The sequence below is a fragment of the Dermochelys coriacea genome, chromosome 11 (genome assembly GCF_009764565.3).
Source record: "Dermochelys coriacea isolate rDerCor1 chromosome 11, rDerCor1.pri.v4, whole genome shotgun sequence".
Classification (NCBI taxonomy): Eukaryota; Metazoa; Chordata; order Testudines; family Dermochelyidae; genus Dermochelys; species Dermochelys coriacea.
In genome coordinates this window covers 79,508,679-79,523,917 of record NC_050078.2, presented here as the reverse complement: position 1 = coordinate 79,523,917, position 15,239 = coordinate 79,508,679, and the positions used below count along the sequence as shown (strand labels likewise).

Genomic DNA, 15,239 nt, shown 5'->3' with positions numbered 1-15,239 from the left:
AAAATTTTTTCTTTATCTAAAAAAATTAATAAAACGATATAGAAAATTCTATAAACAAACCTTTTGCATTTTACAGATTTGTAGTATGCAAAATTTGATTTTATGTAGTGCCCATCCCCATATATATTCCAAATTAGTATAAACAAGACATGATTTCCCTGGCAACTGGGACCAGTTTTTATTCTGTCTCCTCAAATTTAGAAGTTCATTTGTATGTAGGCTTCAGGAAGAGTTCCTTTCTCATTTCTAAAACGACACGGTTTTCTTTTCTGGATTTCTCGGCCTCAAATACAAGGAGGTGGGTCTGCAGGGTTGCTTCTGGACCAGTCTGAATGAGGGATGGTTTATTCTCCTGTTTAAAAAACAAAATAATTTCTAGTGTTACAGGAATAAAAGACAGAGAAGTCTGGTTTATAAAGCTGGATCTCTGCATCCCTCTCCCAAAAGGACTGAATGATCAGGCTCAAGGGAGTATTCAGAAATAAATTATCATCCCTTTAATCGAGTTATACCAAAGCAAGAGTTAGACAGTGGTTGGGCAATCACCATACAGTTAAATGGAGTAAATATTAATTAGGATGTTATTGCCAATAAAGACAGGCGACTCAGTAGTAAAGCTTTTGATAATTAGGGGAGGCAACATTGTCTAGTAATAACTGGCTGAACGAAGAGAGGTCCTACACTCAACAGTCACTCCCATGTTGGAGGAATCTCAACTACAATCATCTTCCCAAAATAATTTTAAAATGACTTCTCTCTCAGACAGAAAGAAAAGAAATAATGGTGGGCATAAAGGGGGACCCTGGTCTGGGGAGAGGAGGCATACAGAAGTTCTGTATGGGAGGGGAGGGTCAGAGGGCACACAGAGCCCCAGCCTGGGGGAAATGAAGAAACATGGGACAGAGCCTGTGACATGAAAGAGGGGTGAGCAGATGCAGGGAATCTGTGAAATAGAGAGGATGGGAGGGTGGCACATGCTGGGGAGGGGAATGGAGGGAAGGCAGGAGCCCTCAGTGCACGCAATGAGTACAGCCTACAGAAACAACTAAGTGTGAGAGTGCCAAGTTAATAATACTTTGCATGTCTAAAATGACTTTTATCACTGTCTCAAAGAACTTTAAAAATGCAGATTATTTCTTCCCATTTACAAATAAACTCTCTGCCATGGTTTTCTGAAGAGAGCTGCACAGCGTCAGAGTATTAGCTATGTTTCTGGCTCATGACCAAAACAGATAATCTGTCAACATTTGCTTTATGTGCATGTAGCATTCAGGGGTGGGGTTCTGGGAAGGGATCAGGAGTGATGCTTATATGCCTAAATCATCCAGTAGAAGATTCTGGAAGTAAAAGATGTCTGACGGAGGCAGGCTTCAGTATGAACCTAGCTCTCGGGTAAAGCCTGGCCCTTCTTGGTGGCTGTGGAGCATTCTTTCTTAAAAGACCTAGTCTTGGACTGCAAAGGTGTGGGGTAGCATTTAAGGAGCACTGACAGGGGATGCACAGGGGTTCACTGCACACCACTATACAGCTGAGATTTGGAACTTGATCAGTGGATCCTTTGTGTTCTCTTAAATAGTAGGGATGAATATTCCCTCCACTGCGGGAATTTCTAGGTAAAATCATGTTGTTGGTGTAATGCAGGAGGTCAGATTAAAAAACCCACATTAGTCCTTTCCATGGAATCACAGAACTGGAAGGACCATCAAGAGCAAGTCCCGTCCCCTACACTCAAGTTAGGACTACTAAGTACAGTAGAACCTCAAAAATACGAACACCAGAGATACAGACTGACCCATCAACCAGACCCCATGTGGACCCAGAAGTATGCAATCAGGCTGCAGTGGAGACAAAAAACCCAACAAATACTGTACTGTACTGTACTGTATTGTGCCTGTCTTGCATCTTAAAGTTAGGCACATCTGGGCTGCCTGTCCCCACCCCCTACTTGCCACGGAGAAGGCCAGCCACTTACAGGTGAAGACGCTGAGGTTCACAGGCACAGCTGTGAGCTCCCGAGCAGAAGTGCTGGGGTCTGCACTGGCCACGGGCTGTTTCCTATCTCTGGCTGGGAGGGGGACAAGCCTGCAACCTTAGTCTCAGTCCAGGAAAGAAGCTTCCTGAGCTGCAGCTGGAACCTGGCCGAGAGCGTGAGCTGCTGAAGCCCGAACTCCTGCCCACCTGCTGCGCTCTGTCTGGAGGAGCAGCTGCGTTGGACAGGGCCACAGCCTGCACTGCGCACCTACTGATACCACAGCGCCCCCAGGTGCCTCATGCATCACCCTTGCAGTCCGGGGGCTAGAATCAGAAACTTGCCGGGCAGCCACTGCGCAGTGTGAGCCCCTGTTCGGAGCACTCCGCCCTGAGGAGCAGCCCATAACGGCTTGTGCAAAGTTACGAACAACCTCCATTCCCGAGGTGTCCATAACTCTGAGGTTCTGCTGTATTATCTAGACCAGGGGCTGTCAACAGGCGGACCACGGGCCAAATCTGGATTGCCAGACGCTTTTGAACAGACCCCAAAAACTTTTTATTGACATACTATCATTATTGTTATTTTTTTAAATTATTTTCTCTGCAGTCTGGGCCCTGACTGTACATTGATGAAGAATTTGTACCTGGACAAAAAATAGTTGACTACCCCTCATCTAGACCATCCCTGAATGGTGACTATCTATCCTGCTAAGAACCAACAATGACAGAGATTCCACAACCTCCCTAGGTAATTTATGCCAGTGCGTAACTATGCTGGCAGGACGTTTTTTCCTAATGTCCAACCTAAACCTCCCTTGCTGCAATTTCAGCCCATTGCTTCTTGTCCTGTCCTCAGAGGTTCACAAGAACAATTTTTCTCTCTCCTCCTTGTAACAACCTTTTATGTACTTGAAAACTGTTATGTTCCCCCTCAGTCTTCTCTTCTCCAGACTAAACAAACCCAGTTCTTTCAGTCTTTCCTCGTAGATCATGTTTTCTAGACCAGCGGTTCTCAACAGGGGGTTTGTGGCCCACTGGGGGTCCATGAACCCTTTCAGGGGGGCTGCAGGGCCCCATGGCTAAAATCCAAAGCCCAAACCCCAGCACCTCCCACAGGACTGAAGCCGGGAGCAGCAGGGCTGAATTCTGGAGCCCCGAGCCCCAGTGCTCCCCAAGGGACAGAAGCCCTGAGCCCATGGGCAGAGTTGGGGGTACACAGAGGTGTTACACCCCCTCCCCCAAACTACAGTGCAAGAGCAGGGCAGTCCTGGGGCAGCACCACACCCCCCCCTCCACCACCTCCTCTCTCCACCCCCTGGCTAGGTTGGAGGTGGGAAGCCAGAGTCCGGCAGTGTGGGACAGCTGCTGCTCTGGCTGGTGCCATGGAGCAGGCAGCTGCAGCGTTGCCTCATCTCCTGCTGCTGCAGGGGGTTGAAGCTGCTCCCCTTTGCTCATGCAGCTGGTAAGAGCTGCCTGCGTGGGGGGACCCGGCTAATTTGTGGCTGGCAAAGCCCTCAGGGTACAGGGACCGTAGGGGAGCCCTGACAGCACACAGCCCCTTGGTCAAAAGTTTAGGCTTCAGCCAGTTCATAGCTCAGTTTCAGACCACCTGAAAAATCAGGAAAAGTAACAACCATCACCAATTACATTTGAAAACTTGTCTTCACAACCATAAATGTTTAAAAGACAGTTTCTATGTAAAGCTTAACTTCTGCAGGAAGTTATGGTGAAGCATCCCATACGTAAGGGATGTTTTCTTCCTTGCTATATTGCCAGGCTCTGAATGAAAGGGAGCCAGTGGCAAAGCTGGGAACAGAACCTATCATTCCTGACTCCCAGTTCCTTACTCTAATCACTAGAGACAGCAAGGCTTAGCAGGTTGTGAAGACTGGTAGTCAAGAGATCTGGGTTCTGTTTTTGGCACTACCACTAACTAGCTGAGAGACCATGAGAAACCACTGAGCCTCTCTTTGCTACCATTTCTGTAAAACAAATATATAAATTCTACACACAACACAGGTGTGATGTGAGTCTTAACTACTTTTTGAAATGCACTTTTGTCTTTTTCACTTAAAAATCCCAAAGTATTAATGTAGGGTAAAAATCAATGGGTGAATTCTTAAAGCGTATATTTTTTTAAAATACTCATATTGCTTTCAAAATTAACAAACCACACTCTGGGCAAATTATTGGCTCACAATACCTAAACAAAAATATGTAAGAGTTAGTTTCTCCAAAACATTTAATGAAAAAATCCTCAAGCATTAAAAACCAAGCAAGTTATAAAGTAAGGCAACGTACACACCCAATACATATCGGTTTCCAAACACTAGCCTACTAGCATGATATTTAATCTTGCCAAGATAGTAAGACTCTAACACACTCACCTTCAAGTCAACTAATGCTATTGCCTCATCCTCAAATGTACTCATCAAATGACCGATCACTCTGCAATGCACAACCTGATACTACAATACTACATTTAATAATTATAATTTTAAGATTGCAGTTTTTAGCATCTCCATATACCATGCCCTAGATAAAGAAAAAACATAACACTGATCACACAAAGATATTTCTCAAAAACACACCTGAACTTCACAATGTTTACATTATGAGCCAGATCCTTGGTGCAAAAGGACTAGAAAAATGGCATTACCATCCAGATTGGGATTCTCCCAGCATCAGCAGAGAATCCCTGGGTGGTGTATAGTCAGTGCAGCCAGTTGCTACACCTCACTACTTCTAGATCCCAGTGTGGGGCACTACTGGGGTAATTCAAATGGATCCTTTGCAGCTCCCTGAACTTAACTAGGTGTAGCTGTGTACGGAGGCAGATTACGATACATTGGGGCTGAGGGCACAAATAATATTTGGGCCCCTCACAACCCTTCCCCATCATGAGGCCCCGCCCCCTGCTCCTTCCCTTCCCCCAAGGTCCCGCCCTGTGGTCTGGCCAGAAGCTGGGTCATTATAAGAGCTGCCCAGGGAGCCTGGGCCACCGTGGGGATCCCTGGACCCTCCATCTGCCCTGGGCAGCATGCACTGGGGGGCAGGGACAAGGGCTGAGGGCTGCCCTCAGGCACTCAGGCCCCCGCCGAAGGCAGGTGCAGAGTCTGGGGTTCCCCCACAGATTCCCTGGGTAGCTCTTACCACAGCCTAGGACTGGGATCCCCAAACTGTGGGGCTGCCCCATTAGGGGGGCATGGCAGGGCCCAGCCCTACTCCCAGCTCCGCTCTGGCCCTACCCCAGCCCTGCCCCAGCTGTGACTCTGCTACTAGCCGCACCCCCACTCACAGCCCCTGACTCTGGAGGGGTGTGTGTGTGAGCACGACTGAAAAAGTTTGAGGACCCCGGCCTGGGATGATCAGATGTCCTATTTTGATCCCAGACGTCCCAACTTTTTTGGAAAACTGGGCATTTGTCCTATTTGCTCTTGCCAGCTGATCACCAGTTGGCAAGAGTAAACAGAACAAATGCCCAATTTGCCAAAAAGGAGCTTGGAGGGCAGGTGAGTGGCAGGGCTCAGGGTGGGGAGGGGGGATGAGGTGCAAGTCAGCCCTGTGAGGGAGAAGGTGGGGGGTTTCGTTGAGTGGTTTGGGTCAGCCCTGCAAGGGGGAGGGGAGAGGGGCTCGGGGGAGCTCAGTGCCGCATGGGGGAGGGGGAAAGGGACAGGAGAGGGGCTCCGAGCACCTCCATGCCGGGGAGGGGAAGGGGAAAGGGGCTCAGAGCACCTCCACGCTGGGGAGAGGAGCAGGAAAGGTAGAGGGGCTCGGGTGTGCTCCATGCCGCACAGTGGTGGGGGAGAGAAAGGGGCTTGCTCCAGTCCCACACAGGGGGCCCCTAACTCCAGCGCCAGGTGGGGGCTATGGCCAGCTCAGCATGGGGCTTGGGCGAGCAGCACTCAGCCAGCTCTGCCTGGGGCAGGGGGATTGCTCACCACCTCCAGGCTTCTCTGGCTGGACTGAGGTGGGGCCTCTGGGGGAGGAGGAGCCGGAGGGGGAGAGAGAAGGAGCAGGGGCCACGGCTAGAGTTCCAGCTGCACCTGTGGGGCCCCCCAATTGGTCGGGGCCTCTGGGCACGTCCCTGTTGGCCCATACAGTAATCCGCCACTGGCTGTGTATTGAGCCCTATTACTTTAAAGAGACAGGATCAGCTACACAGTACACAATACCAAACATAACCCAGGATGACAAAGTGTACTTCTCTGTCCCCCCTCTATTGACTGGGCCACACAGATGTTTATTTGTCTGCTACAGCCTTTTAGCTCAGGCAATAAATAGAGGCTTGTAGTTTTAGATCCAGAGGTCCAAGTTCAATCCCTGCTGCTGACCCTCATGTACACAAACACTACTGGAATGTACAGTCATAACATTGCATGTGTATGTTCATAATGTTATACAACACAACAAATTAACAGGTTATAATTAACATTGTGCATTGCTGTTTCAGTTAGCATGTTGGTGTGGCTTCACAGAGTCCAAGGCTAGAAGAGACAACTATGATAATTTAGTCTGACCTCCTGCATAACACAGGCCATAGAGTTTACCCAGAAATTCCTGCATACGGTCCAACAATTTGTCTTTGAACTAAATTGTATAGGTTAGAAAAGCATCAAAGCCTTGATTTAAGGACAAAGTGTGGTAATTTAACCACTGGAACAGATTATCAAGAACTGTGGTAATTACCTTCCCTGATAGAACTGGTGGCATCTTACTGCAAGTTTCAACTTCCCTGACTTCAACTTCAAGCCAGTGGATCTTCTAACACCTTTGTCTGCTAGATTAAAAAGAGTCCCCGAGTATCAGATATGCTCCCTATGTAGATCACTATAGCACCATCATCAACTCACCTCTTAACCTTCTCTGAGGTAAACTAAATGGATTGAGGCAAAGTTTCTCTTTGCGGGGTATGCTGTCAGACCACACATCATTCTTGTAGCTTTAACTCTCTCCAATTTCTCAGCATTCTTTTTGAAGTGGTTGAGTAGCATTATGGTAGTAACCTAGTGCTTGAGAATGAATGTTCCTTTAACTTACATGTTTCGTGCTTTCTAATATTTGTGTTTTTGTGAAGACATGCATTTGCACAACCCTAATTCACAGGGGGTTTTTACATAGGATTGTCATTATTTTAAAAAATAAAAACAGAAGTAAATGTGAGGGCTGAGGCCCGAAGGCTGTATTAGATCTCCTTTACTTAAAACTTTGCATCTTCAGAAGACAAACTTGAGCTGATGTTCCAGCTTCCTCTGACACTCAAAGTTTTAACATTTGAAGGAAGAGCCATTTTATAAACCACATTTTATTCACAATTAGGAGATAAGGGACAGCCAACAATACAAAAATATTGTCATTTTAAGTTATAAATGCATTCCAAATCCACACTTAAGATGTAATTATCCCCTCATCACCCAGAAATCTGACTATAGTCTAGAGAAGTTTCTCACAAGGGGCTTGTAGAATGAGGGATGAGATGCCTAAATAATGGGACTTCTGTTATCATTGCTGCTTTTATTGAATGTCTGTTATTGTGGAAATCCATACACTTGTGGCAGGGTTGACAAAGAGAACTTACAGTTAAAGCTGAAATAAAGCTGTCCATCAGATAGTAGTCAGCTCCATCATGCCCCATTAAATGGCTTGGAATTAATGTGGATTTGTTTGTTGGATAAGCAGTTTTCTTTCTTGTGCAAAAGTCAAAAACTTGCACCGGTCCCCCACCATCACAGAATAGTTCTCCCTAAAAGTCCAAAGTAAAGCACAAAACACACCTTACTAAAAACATCACTCCGAATTTTTGACAGTGTTTCTAGTGTGTCTAAAGCATGTCTACATTGCCCACGGTGTGGCCACCCTGCCGAGGCCAGGCTGCAACATGGGCAGTGTAGACACACCCTAAATGTAATGTCCACAATGAGTTTGTATCACAATAAAAATGTATATAAAAATCTCTAAATAAGATATTAAGACCATTCCTAGAAAAGTTATGTTGTATGTTTTTAATATCTTCACTATGGACAGCATCTACATTGTATTAAAATAATGGCTAGCTTAATCAGCAGAAGGATCAAAAATGCATGACAGAGCTATTGCACTTGTTTATTTACTGGCCACTGACCTCCAATTTGACAAAGGCCTCATATGGTCACAGGCCTTTAAAACGGGTCTCAAAAGACAACATAAAACAGCAAGAAATATTATATGGTAAAATAGTCTTTAAGGAGCAGTTAGCATACATAGCATTGAATTACTAGACCATAGTTGTTTGCGTTAACAGAGGTGTCCAATAAACCAGTGCAGCAACAGAGATGAAAAACAGTTGCACTCAGCAAAACATTTCCCCATAACAACACTTTGTTAGCAGTTAAACACATATTATGCTGAAGTGTTAGTGTTTATAGCAAGATATTAATTCAAAAATCGCTAAGGCCCATAATCCAGGCATCATCTTTGATTTGGCCCTCTTTTTTGACTCACACACATCCAAGCCTTGCTGCTTCTACTTACACAATGCCTACTGTTCTACATTCCTACCTTTCCAAACTACCATTGCTTTTGTTTAGAATCTCTCATACTTTGAATACAGGCCCTCAGTGTCTCTGTCTCTCTGACCCTTAATGGGAATGAGGTAGTGCCCCCATAAGTAAAGCCCTAAGAAAATAACAGACTTTTTTTTTCTTTCTTTTTTAAATTCACAGTAGCGTCCCAGGTAAAAGTTTGCATTTCATGGAACACGGATGGCTGCTGATCACCCCTGAACTGTGTGATTTTTCCAACAGTGCCAAGGCAGAAGCAGGGTTAGCGGGTCAGTCCCAGTGGTAGGAGGTGGAGGGCTGGTCCTATCGCAGGGAGTGTTGGTGTCTTACCACACGGTGCTGGCCAGTCCAACCCAGGTCAGGGATTGGGGCCCAGCTAGCTGCATGCTCAGCTCCAGCAACTGCTGCCGTTTCCTGTCTGTCTAGTGTGGAGAAGAGGGCAGCCCTAACAATACCACGATAAGATGCCCCGGCCTGGCCCGCCCCATTGTGACCTCTGGCAGCCTGGGAGGAGGCAACACTACACCAGCTGGCAGGGAGCTGAGGCCAGGATCCCTCCCCCCAACCTGATCCTCACACTCTGATTGCCCTACCTCAAGCCCCGATCTCTCCATCAGGATAGGGCCTCCTCACACAGCTGCTCATATTCCAAGTGGCTGCAGTGCTAGCTGTTGTCGTTGTGCTGGCTACGGTGGGGGATGGATCCTGGTCTCAGCTCCTGTGCTGTCTCCCCCAAGGCTGCCAGGGGCTGCTCTGGGATGGGCCACTCCTAATTGCTGCATTATCAGTGCTGCCTCTCTCTGCCTGCTGGCCAGACAGGAATCAGTAGTGGCAGCCTGAGCTAGATCTCAGTGCGGAGTGAGCTAGGCCCTGATTCCTGCCATGGACCATCTAGTGCCATGTGGTCAGATGCTCCCCACACCACTCCCTGGGATAGGACCAGCTCACCATCCTCCAGCTCCCCCTCCTGAATGGGACCAGCCTGCTAACCTCCCCAGTGAACAATTTCAGTGGGGACGCGGGAGCAGTGTTGCCCACTTCCACCTCCCTGCTGTTGGAAAGGGCTAATTCCATGATTTCCATGCAGTCCATGAACTTGTGATTTACAAAGGGCCTTACCCATAATATCCTTATAATAGGCCTTATCCACAACGCTCATTGATTTTAGTGGGAACAAGATTGTGCCCAGTAAATAGAAATGGTGAGGTACTGAATAGTGGGGCAATCTCCTGTTCATTTACCTTGGTCCCATAGACGGTGGTTTTTCTTATACCCAGCTGCTCCGTAAAGGCCATCATAGTAAAAGCAGCTGTTGCTCCTCCTTCAAACTCCATGTTAACAACCTGCAGAGAGTAAAGAAGTTAAGAAACATAGGGCCACTCTAAAAGTGCTGAGTGGAATCTGGCAGGAGTGGGGAAGGTGGATTTCCTGTCATCTATCGGATAACTAGGAGTTACAAAGTAGACAGCGCAAACATCTGAAAGATGAAATTAACAGAAGTTACATACCTAGCACGAGGCAAGCTGTAAAATCCATGAGTTGTGTGTTGGGAACATTTCTACTAGAGCAGCACAGAATTCATGTGTTGTACGGGCTTTATTTGTCAAAGGGTTCTACTTTGTTTTATCTTGTGCTGCACACAATATACTTTTCAATAGATTATTTTTTCAGCAGGTTCACAATGTATCAGAGTGGTGCTACTAGACCTATGCTTGTGGAAGCACTTCCAAAAGACTAGAGCTTACACACAAATGTTTTCTCAAGGGCCAATCTTTCCTTATAAAATCTCAAACAGGGAAAACTTTAACCAAATGGAACAGCTTAACTGATTTATTTTAAGACGCACAAATTGAAGTGTACTGGTTTCATACTCAGGACTAATCGCTACAATTTTTAAAAATGTAAGTAAATAAGTAAAATTTTACATACACTACTTAGATGAACAAAAAATATCATACCTGGTTACTGACAACATCATTGTCACATTCATAAACACATCTTCCGTATGGACCGCTGCGTAGGGCCTCTGTCACAGATTCTATGTCACAAACACCACTGTTGCACACAACAGATACTGGCCAATTAAAATAACCCTACAAAAATAACGACAATGTTACTTATGCAAGACATACTGTATTCTTATCTCATCTAAAAAGGCAAGAAACTTGCCTCTTCTTATCTTGGACCAAATTCTCATTTATATATACAGAAATCAGAACTACAGCTACAGCTGGGGCACAAAACTGTTCCTGTAGGTAAACAACATGAACTCACAGCATGATGCTGTAGCAAGAGAGTTCGCATGATCCACTGAGGTATAAACAGGGGAGAATCAAGTAGGAGTCCAGAGGTGGTATTATCTCTGTGTACATAGGTCCACTTCTGGTGTCCACACTTTAAAAATGATGTTAACAAATTGGAAAGAGCTCAGAAGAGAGCTACAGGAGTGACTCTAGGACAATAGGCGACTTGATTAGTCTAATTTCCTACATGAAGAGAAGATTTCTGATAGTTGGGGGTTTCTAGGTGACAAAGGCATAAAAAGATCCAATGTCTGACATTGAGACAAATTAAGATGGGAAATAAAATGATTTTTTTTAACTAAAAGGGTAATTAGCTATTGGAACAACTTACCTAGGTAGCTGGTGGATTCACCTAGAAATCTTTAAATCAAAATTGGAATTCTTTCTAAAAGATATGCTATAGCTAGGGCTCTGTGTCTGTCTGTCCGAGTCCGACTTCTACAGCGGCCAGTATGGCTGAGCCTAGGGTTCCCTCCCTGCAGCTGGTGCTGTGGTCCTCTGGGGCACCCCCAACCCCTTCAAGATTCAGTCAGGGTTATTTGTGGTACAAGTCATGGACAGGTCACAGGTCATGATTTTTTGTTTCTTGTCTGTGACCTGGTTCATGACTTTTACTAAAAATACCCGTGATTAAATCGTAGCCTTAGCTATAGCTCAACTGAGAAGGTATGAGCTTGAGGAAGGTGAAATTCCATGGGGTGTATTACGTAAAAGATCACTCTAGATGATCATAATGGTCCTTTCCAGCCTTGAAAAGTCTTATGAATTCTTGCTATCCCTGGGATTCTCCACTCACCTCCTCAGGTCATCCCTGAATCACAACAAGAAAAGATGAGAAGATTCTGAATGATGCAATGCACACTTTGGAAACTGGTATTTTGCGTGAGGGTTGGAATGATACACTTCAGCCATTCAGCAAGTGTAGTCTAAGCTTGCAAAGTGCTCAAATTGTCCTTTCCAGTGCTATAAATCTAATGAGGAGACTTGGAACTGTTCTTCAACAAATGTGGGATAATTTTGATGCCTGTGAAATTCGGGGGCTGCAAGGCCTGCTAAACATGAGTATAAGTCAGCCAAATGCTGCAAAAGACAGAAGACATGCAACGATGCAACTGCCCACTCATTCAGTGACAAGGAGGCCTTCACAGTTAATACCTTCTTCACAATCATCGACTAACTGAAGAGTGCATTAGAACATCAGATCAAGGCTTATGAAAATATTGACAAAACCTTTAGAGTACTGACAAATTTTTGGCCTAACATTTCCAAAGTCAGTGAAGGTATCAAATGTCTGTGTCAGAAGTACCCAGATGATCTCCCAGTAGATTTTACTAAAGAATTTCTTCAATTTGTTGAATTCACATCACTCTCTCAGATATATAGAGAAAAGATGACAAAAGTAAATCTATTTGGATGTACCAAGTTATCACTGAATCCAGTGACAGAATATTTCCCAAATGTTGAAACTGCATTATGGCTGTATTTGTCACTAACGATCACTAACTGTAGTGGAGAATGTTCCTTCTCTCTTCTAACAAGGGTCAAAAATGTCCTCTGATCCACCATGACTCAAGAGCATCTCAGTGCTTTGTCCCTCTTGAGCATTGAGAATGAAATCGTCAGGTTTTTGAATTACGATGACATCATTCATGACTTTGCCAAAGCTAAAGCTATGAAAAAAAATGTGTTTGAAGAACTGAGTGTCATGAGAGCAGAATAACCTTGTTAATTTTACTTAAATAAATATGTAAATATGTAAGTAGAAAAATGTTTGATGACTTCATAATTTTTTTTGCAATATGTAATTCATACTTAGACCCTTCCCTTCCATTAGCCTTAGGCTCCTCATAACCTTAATCTGGCCCTAGGTGGCACCCTGAGAGGGGGGACAACCCATCACACCAAATCCTCACTTTCATACTTATGTCCTTGTAAAGAGATGTGCCTCTTAGATAAACTGAGCCATCCCCTTACATTAGTACAGGACAGTATTGAGATATTAAGCATCTGCAACTCCCACTCAGTTCAATGGAAATTGGGTTTGCACAGCACTTCTGAAAAAAAAATCAGGCCATTTCTATTCATATGATTCTAAATTTACATTTAGCATCTTAAATTTAGGCACACAGGTTGGAACATTTTAGTCTCTTTTTCCCCAGTTGTAAAATACAGGAACTATATACTACCTTCCCCGATCCTCTAGTATCTTGACTCTTCTCTAAAAGTTTAAGAGTAGATTTAATATAGTGTCTGCCACCACTCTAAGAACCTCCTATGAGTTTAATCTGGTCCTGCTGAGTTACATACGTTTACGTAAACCAAGTATTCTCTTATCTGCTTCCTAATCATGCTGTTTCCCAATTTTCTAAGATCCTCAATAACGTAAATGAATCTCCAGCTTCCTTTTTGTTGAAGGCTGAAACCTAATGGTTGAATATTTCAGCCTTCTCCATCTTCCAACAGCAAGGAGTTGAAGCTAGACAAATTCTGACTAGAAATAAGGTTCAATTTTTTTTAACAGTGAAGGTAATCACTGTAATAATGTACAAAGGGTTCTGGTGGATTCTCCATCACTAGAAAATTTTAATCAAGATTGGATGTTTTGATAAAGGATATACTCTAGTTCAACAACAGCTATTGGACTTGAAGCAGAAATTAATTCAGGCAAGTCCTATGTCCCATGTTATGAGACAGATGAGATGATCACAGTGGTCCATCTGGCCTTAAAATCTATTACTGAAGCTCCCTCCTAACATTTCTTTGATTTCATTTTTGATCCCATTTATTTATAAAACCTTTTAAAATTCACTTTTATACGAAGTTGGAGTCAGAAAGAAATCATTCCCTTCCCATGGGAGCAAACAGCTTGGATACATTTTGGCCTTCTTGTTTCTTTCAAAACATCAAGTATTGGCCATCGGAAGCAAAATATTATCCTTGATGACACAATGGTCTGATGTTACACAGTAATTCTTACGTTCCAAGATCTTAGGAAAACCAAAAGATAAGTTCCTTTTGCTTGGAAACTGAACACATTTTGAGATCAATGTAGTCAATATTTGGAAGATATGTTGCTTGAAAACAGTACTATACTCACCTTCTCTGCACGTTGTAGATAAATCTTCTTTGCTGAATATGGACAGGTTTGTTCAACTGAACAGTCTAAGCACCGATTGGCAGCTCCTTTGGGCTAAAGCAAATTTACAGTGGTTCATTATTTATTAATTTTACTCATGAATTTTCATCCACAGAAAGACACTTATTGCAATATTAGGAAGATTTAGCCCCGGGCCAGCACCAGCCACTGCAGAAGTCATGGAGGACATGGAAAGACACGGAATCCATGACTTCCGTGACCTCCATGACAGACTCGCAGCCTTATTCATCATCTCCCAAGAAAAAGTGGTTTACAACCATCCAGTTGAGCCTTCAGTCCAAGGTGCTGCAGCTAGCCCTCTGCCACCAGGGAGCTAGATAAGTATATGCTAACAGTACTAAATAACATGCTCATGCAGCAAGTACTGTAATTGGTAGTTAAAGTTGGAAAACTATTTTCATTTTACCCCATTTTCACATGTTCACAATCTTCTAAGAATTCACATTTGGGGCTGAAACCTTTGATCTCTGCCTAAAAATGATTTTTTTGAAAAGTCTGAGCAAATCTTCTCCCTCGTTTTAAGGTATGGGACAGCAGAAAAAATTATGCAAAATATTCATTGTAAAAAATTAAATCTACACATTCCTCAAGATACAGCAGAAACGGCCAGGGACTAAAACTTTGAACTTAAAATGGACATACAGAAGCACTGTGTTTGGTTTGAGGGCAAAAAGAAAGTTAAAATTACTTCTGAATTAGCTTCATTGGCATTTGGTGCCTAAAGCACTTAGGGTCTTTTGAAAATCCCAGCATAAGGCTACGTAAAACTATTTCCCCATGTTTATTTTTCGCCCCTACTGTTCCTCACACATTCTTGTCAACTGCTGGAAATGGCCCATCTTGATTATCACTACAAAAGGTTTTTGGTTTTTTTTTGTTCTGTTTTTTCCCTCTCTCTCTCCTGCTGATAATAGCTCACCTTAACTATTCACTCTCATTATAGTGTGTATGATAACACCCATTGCTTCATGTTCTCTGTGTGTATATATATATATATCTTCCTACTGTATTTTCCACTGCATACATCGGATGAAGTGGGTTTTAGCCCACAAAAGTTTATGCTCAAATAAATATGTTAGTTTCTAAGGTGCCACAAGTCCTCCTACTATAAATACAGGCATTTTCCCCATCGTGCTCTTGGAAAAGAAAGCAAGTGCCAATGGCTAATTTAATGAAACACTGAGGTTGCACAATTACAATTACAAAAATTCAAGATCTGGAAATTGCGAAGGGCTCCACTAGCCACAATAATTCAGCCTCATTGCTATG

General features: G+C 43.9%; 1 protein-coding gene across 3 annotated transcripts in view; it reads right to left on the bottom strand.

Annotated features, from left to right (window-relative positions):
- The window catches only part of LOC119863821 (uncharacterized oxidoreductase YjhC-like), an 84,183-nt gene continuing 68,944 nt past the window's right edge, over positions 1–15,239 (bottom strand). For all 3 annotated transcript variants that reach the window (XM_038422776.2, XM_038422772.2, XM_038422775.2), the window contains 5 exons: positions 13,911–14,003; positions 10,469–10,603; positions 9,752–9,853; positions 7,550–7,714; positions 1–352 (listed from right to left, as the gene is read on the bottom strand). In XM_038422776.2, coding sequence (XP_038278704.1) covers positions 206–352; positions 7,550–7,714; positions 9,752–9,853; positions 10,469–10,603; positions 13,911–14,003 — 642 coding nt within the window. In that variant the 3' untranslated portion in view covers positions 1–205. The remainder of the gene's footprint in view (positions 353–7,549; positions 7,715–9,751; positions 9,854–10,468; positions 10,604–13,910; positions 14,004–15,239) is intronic.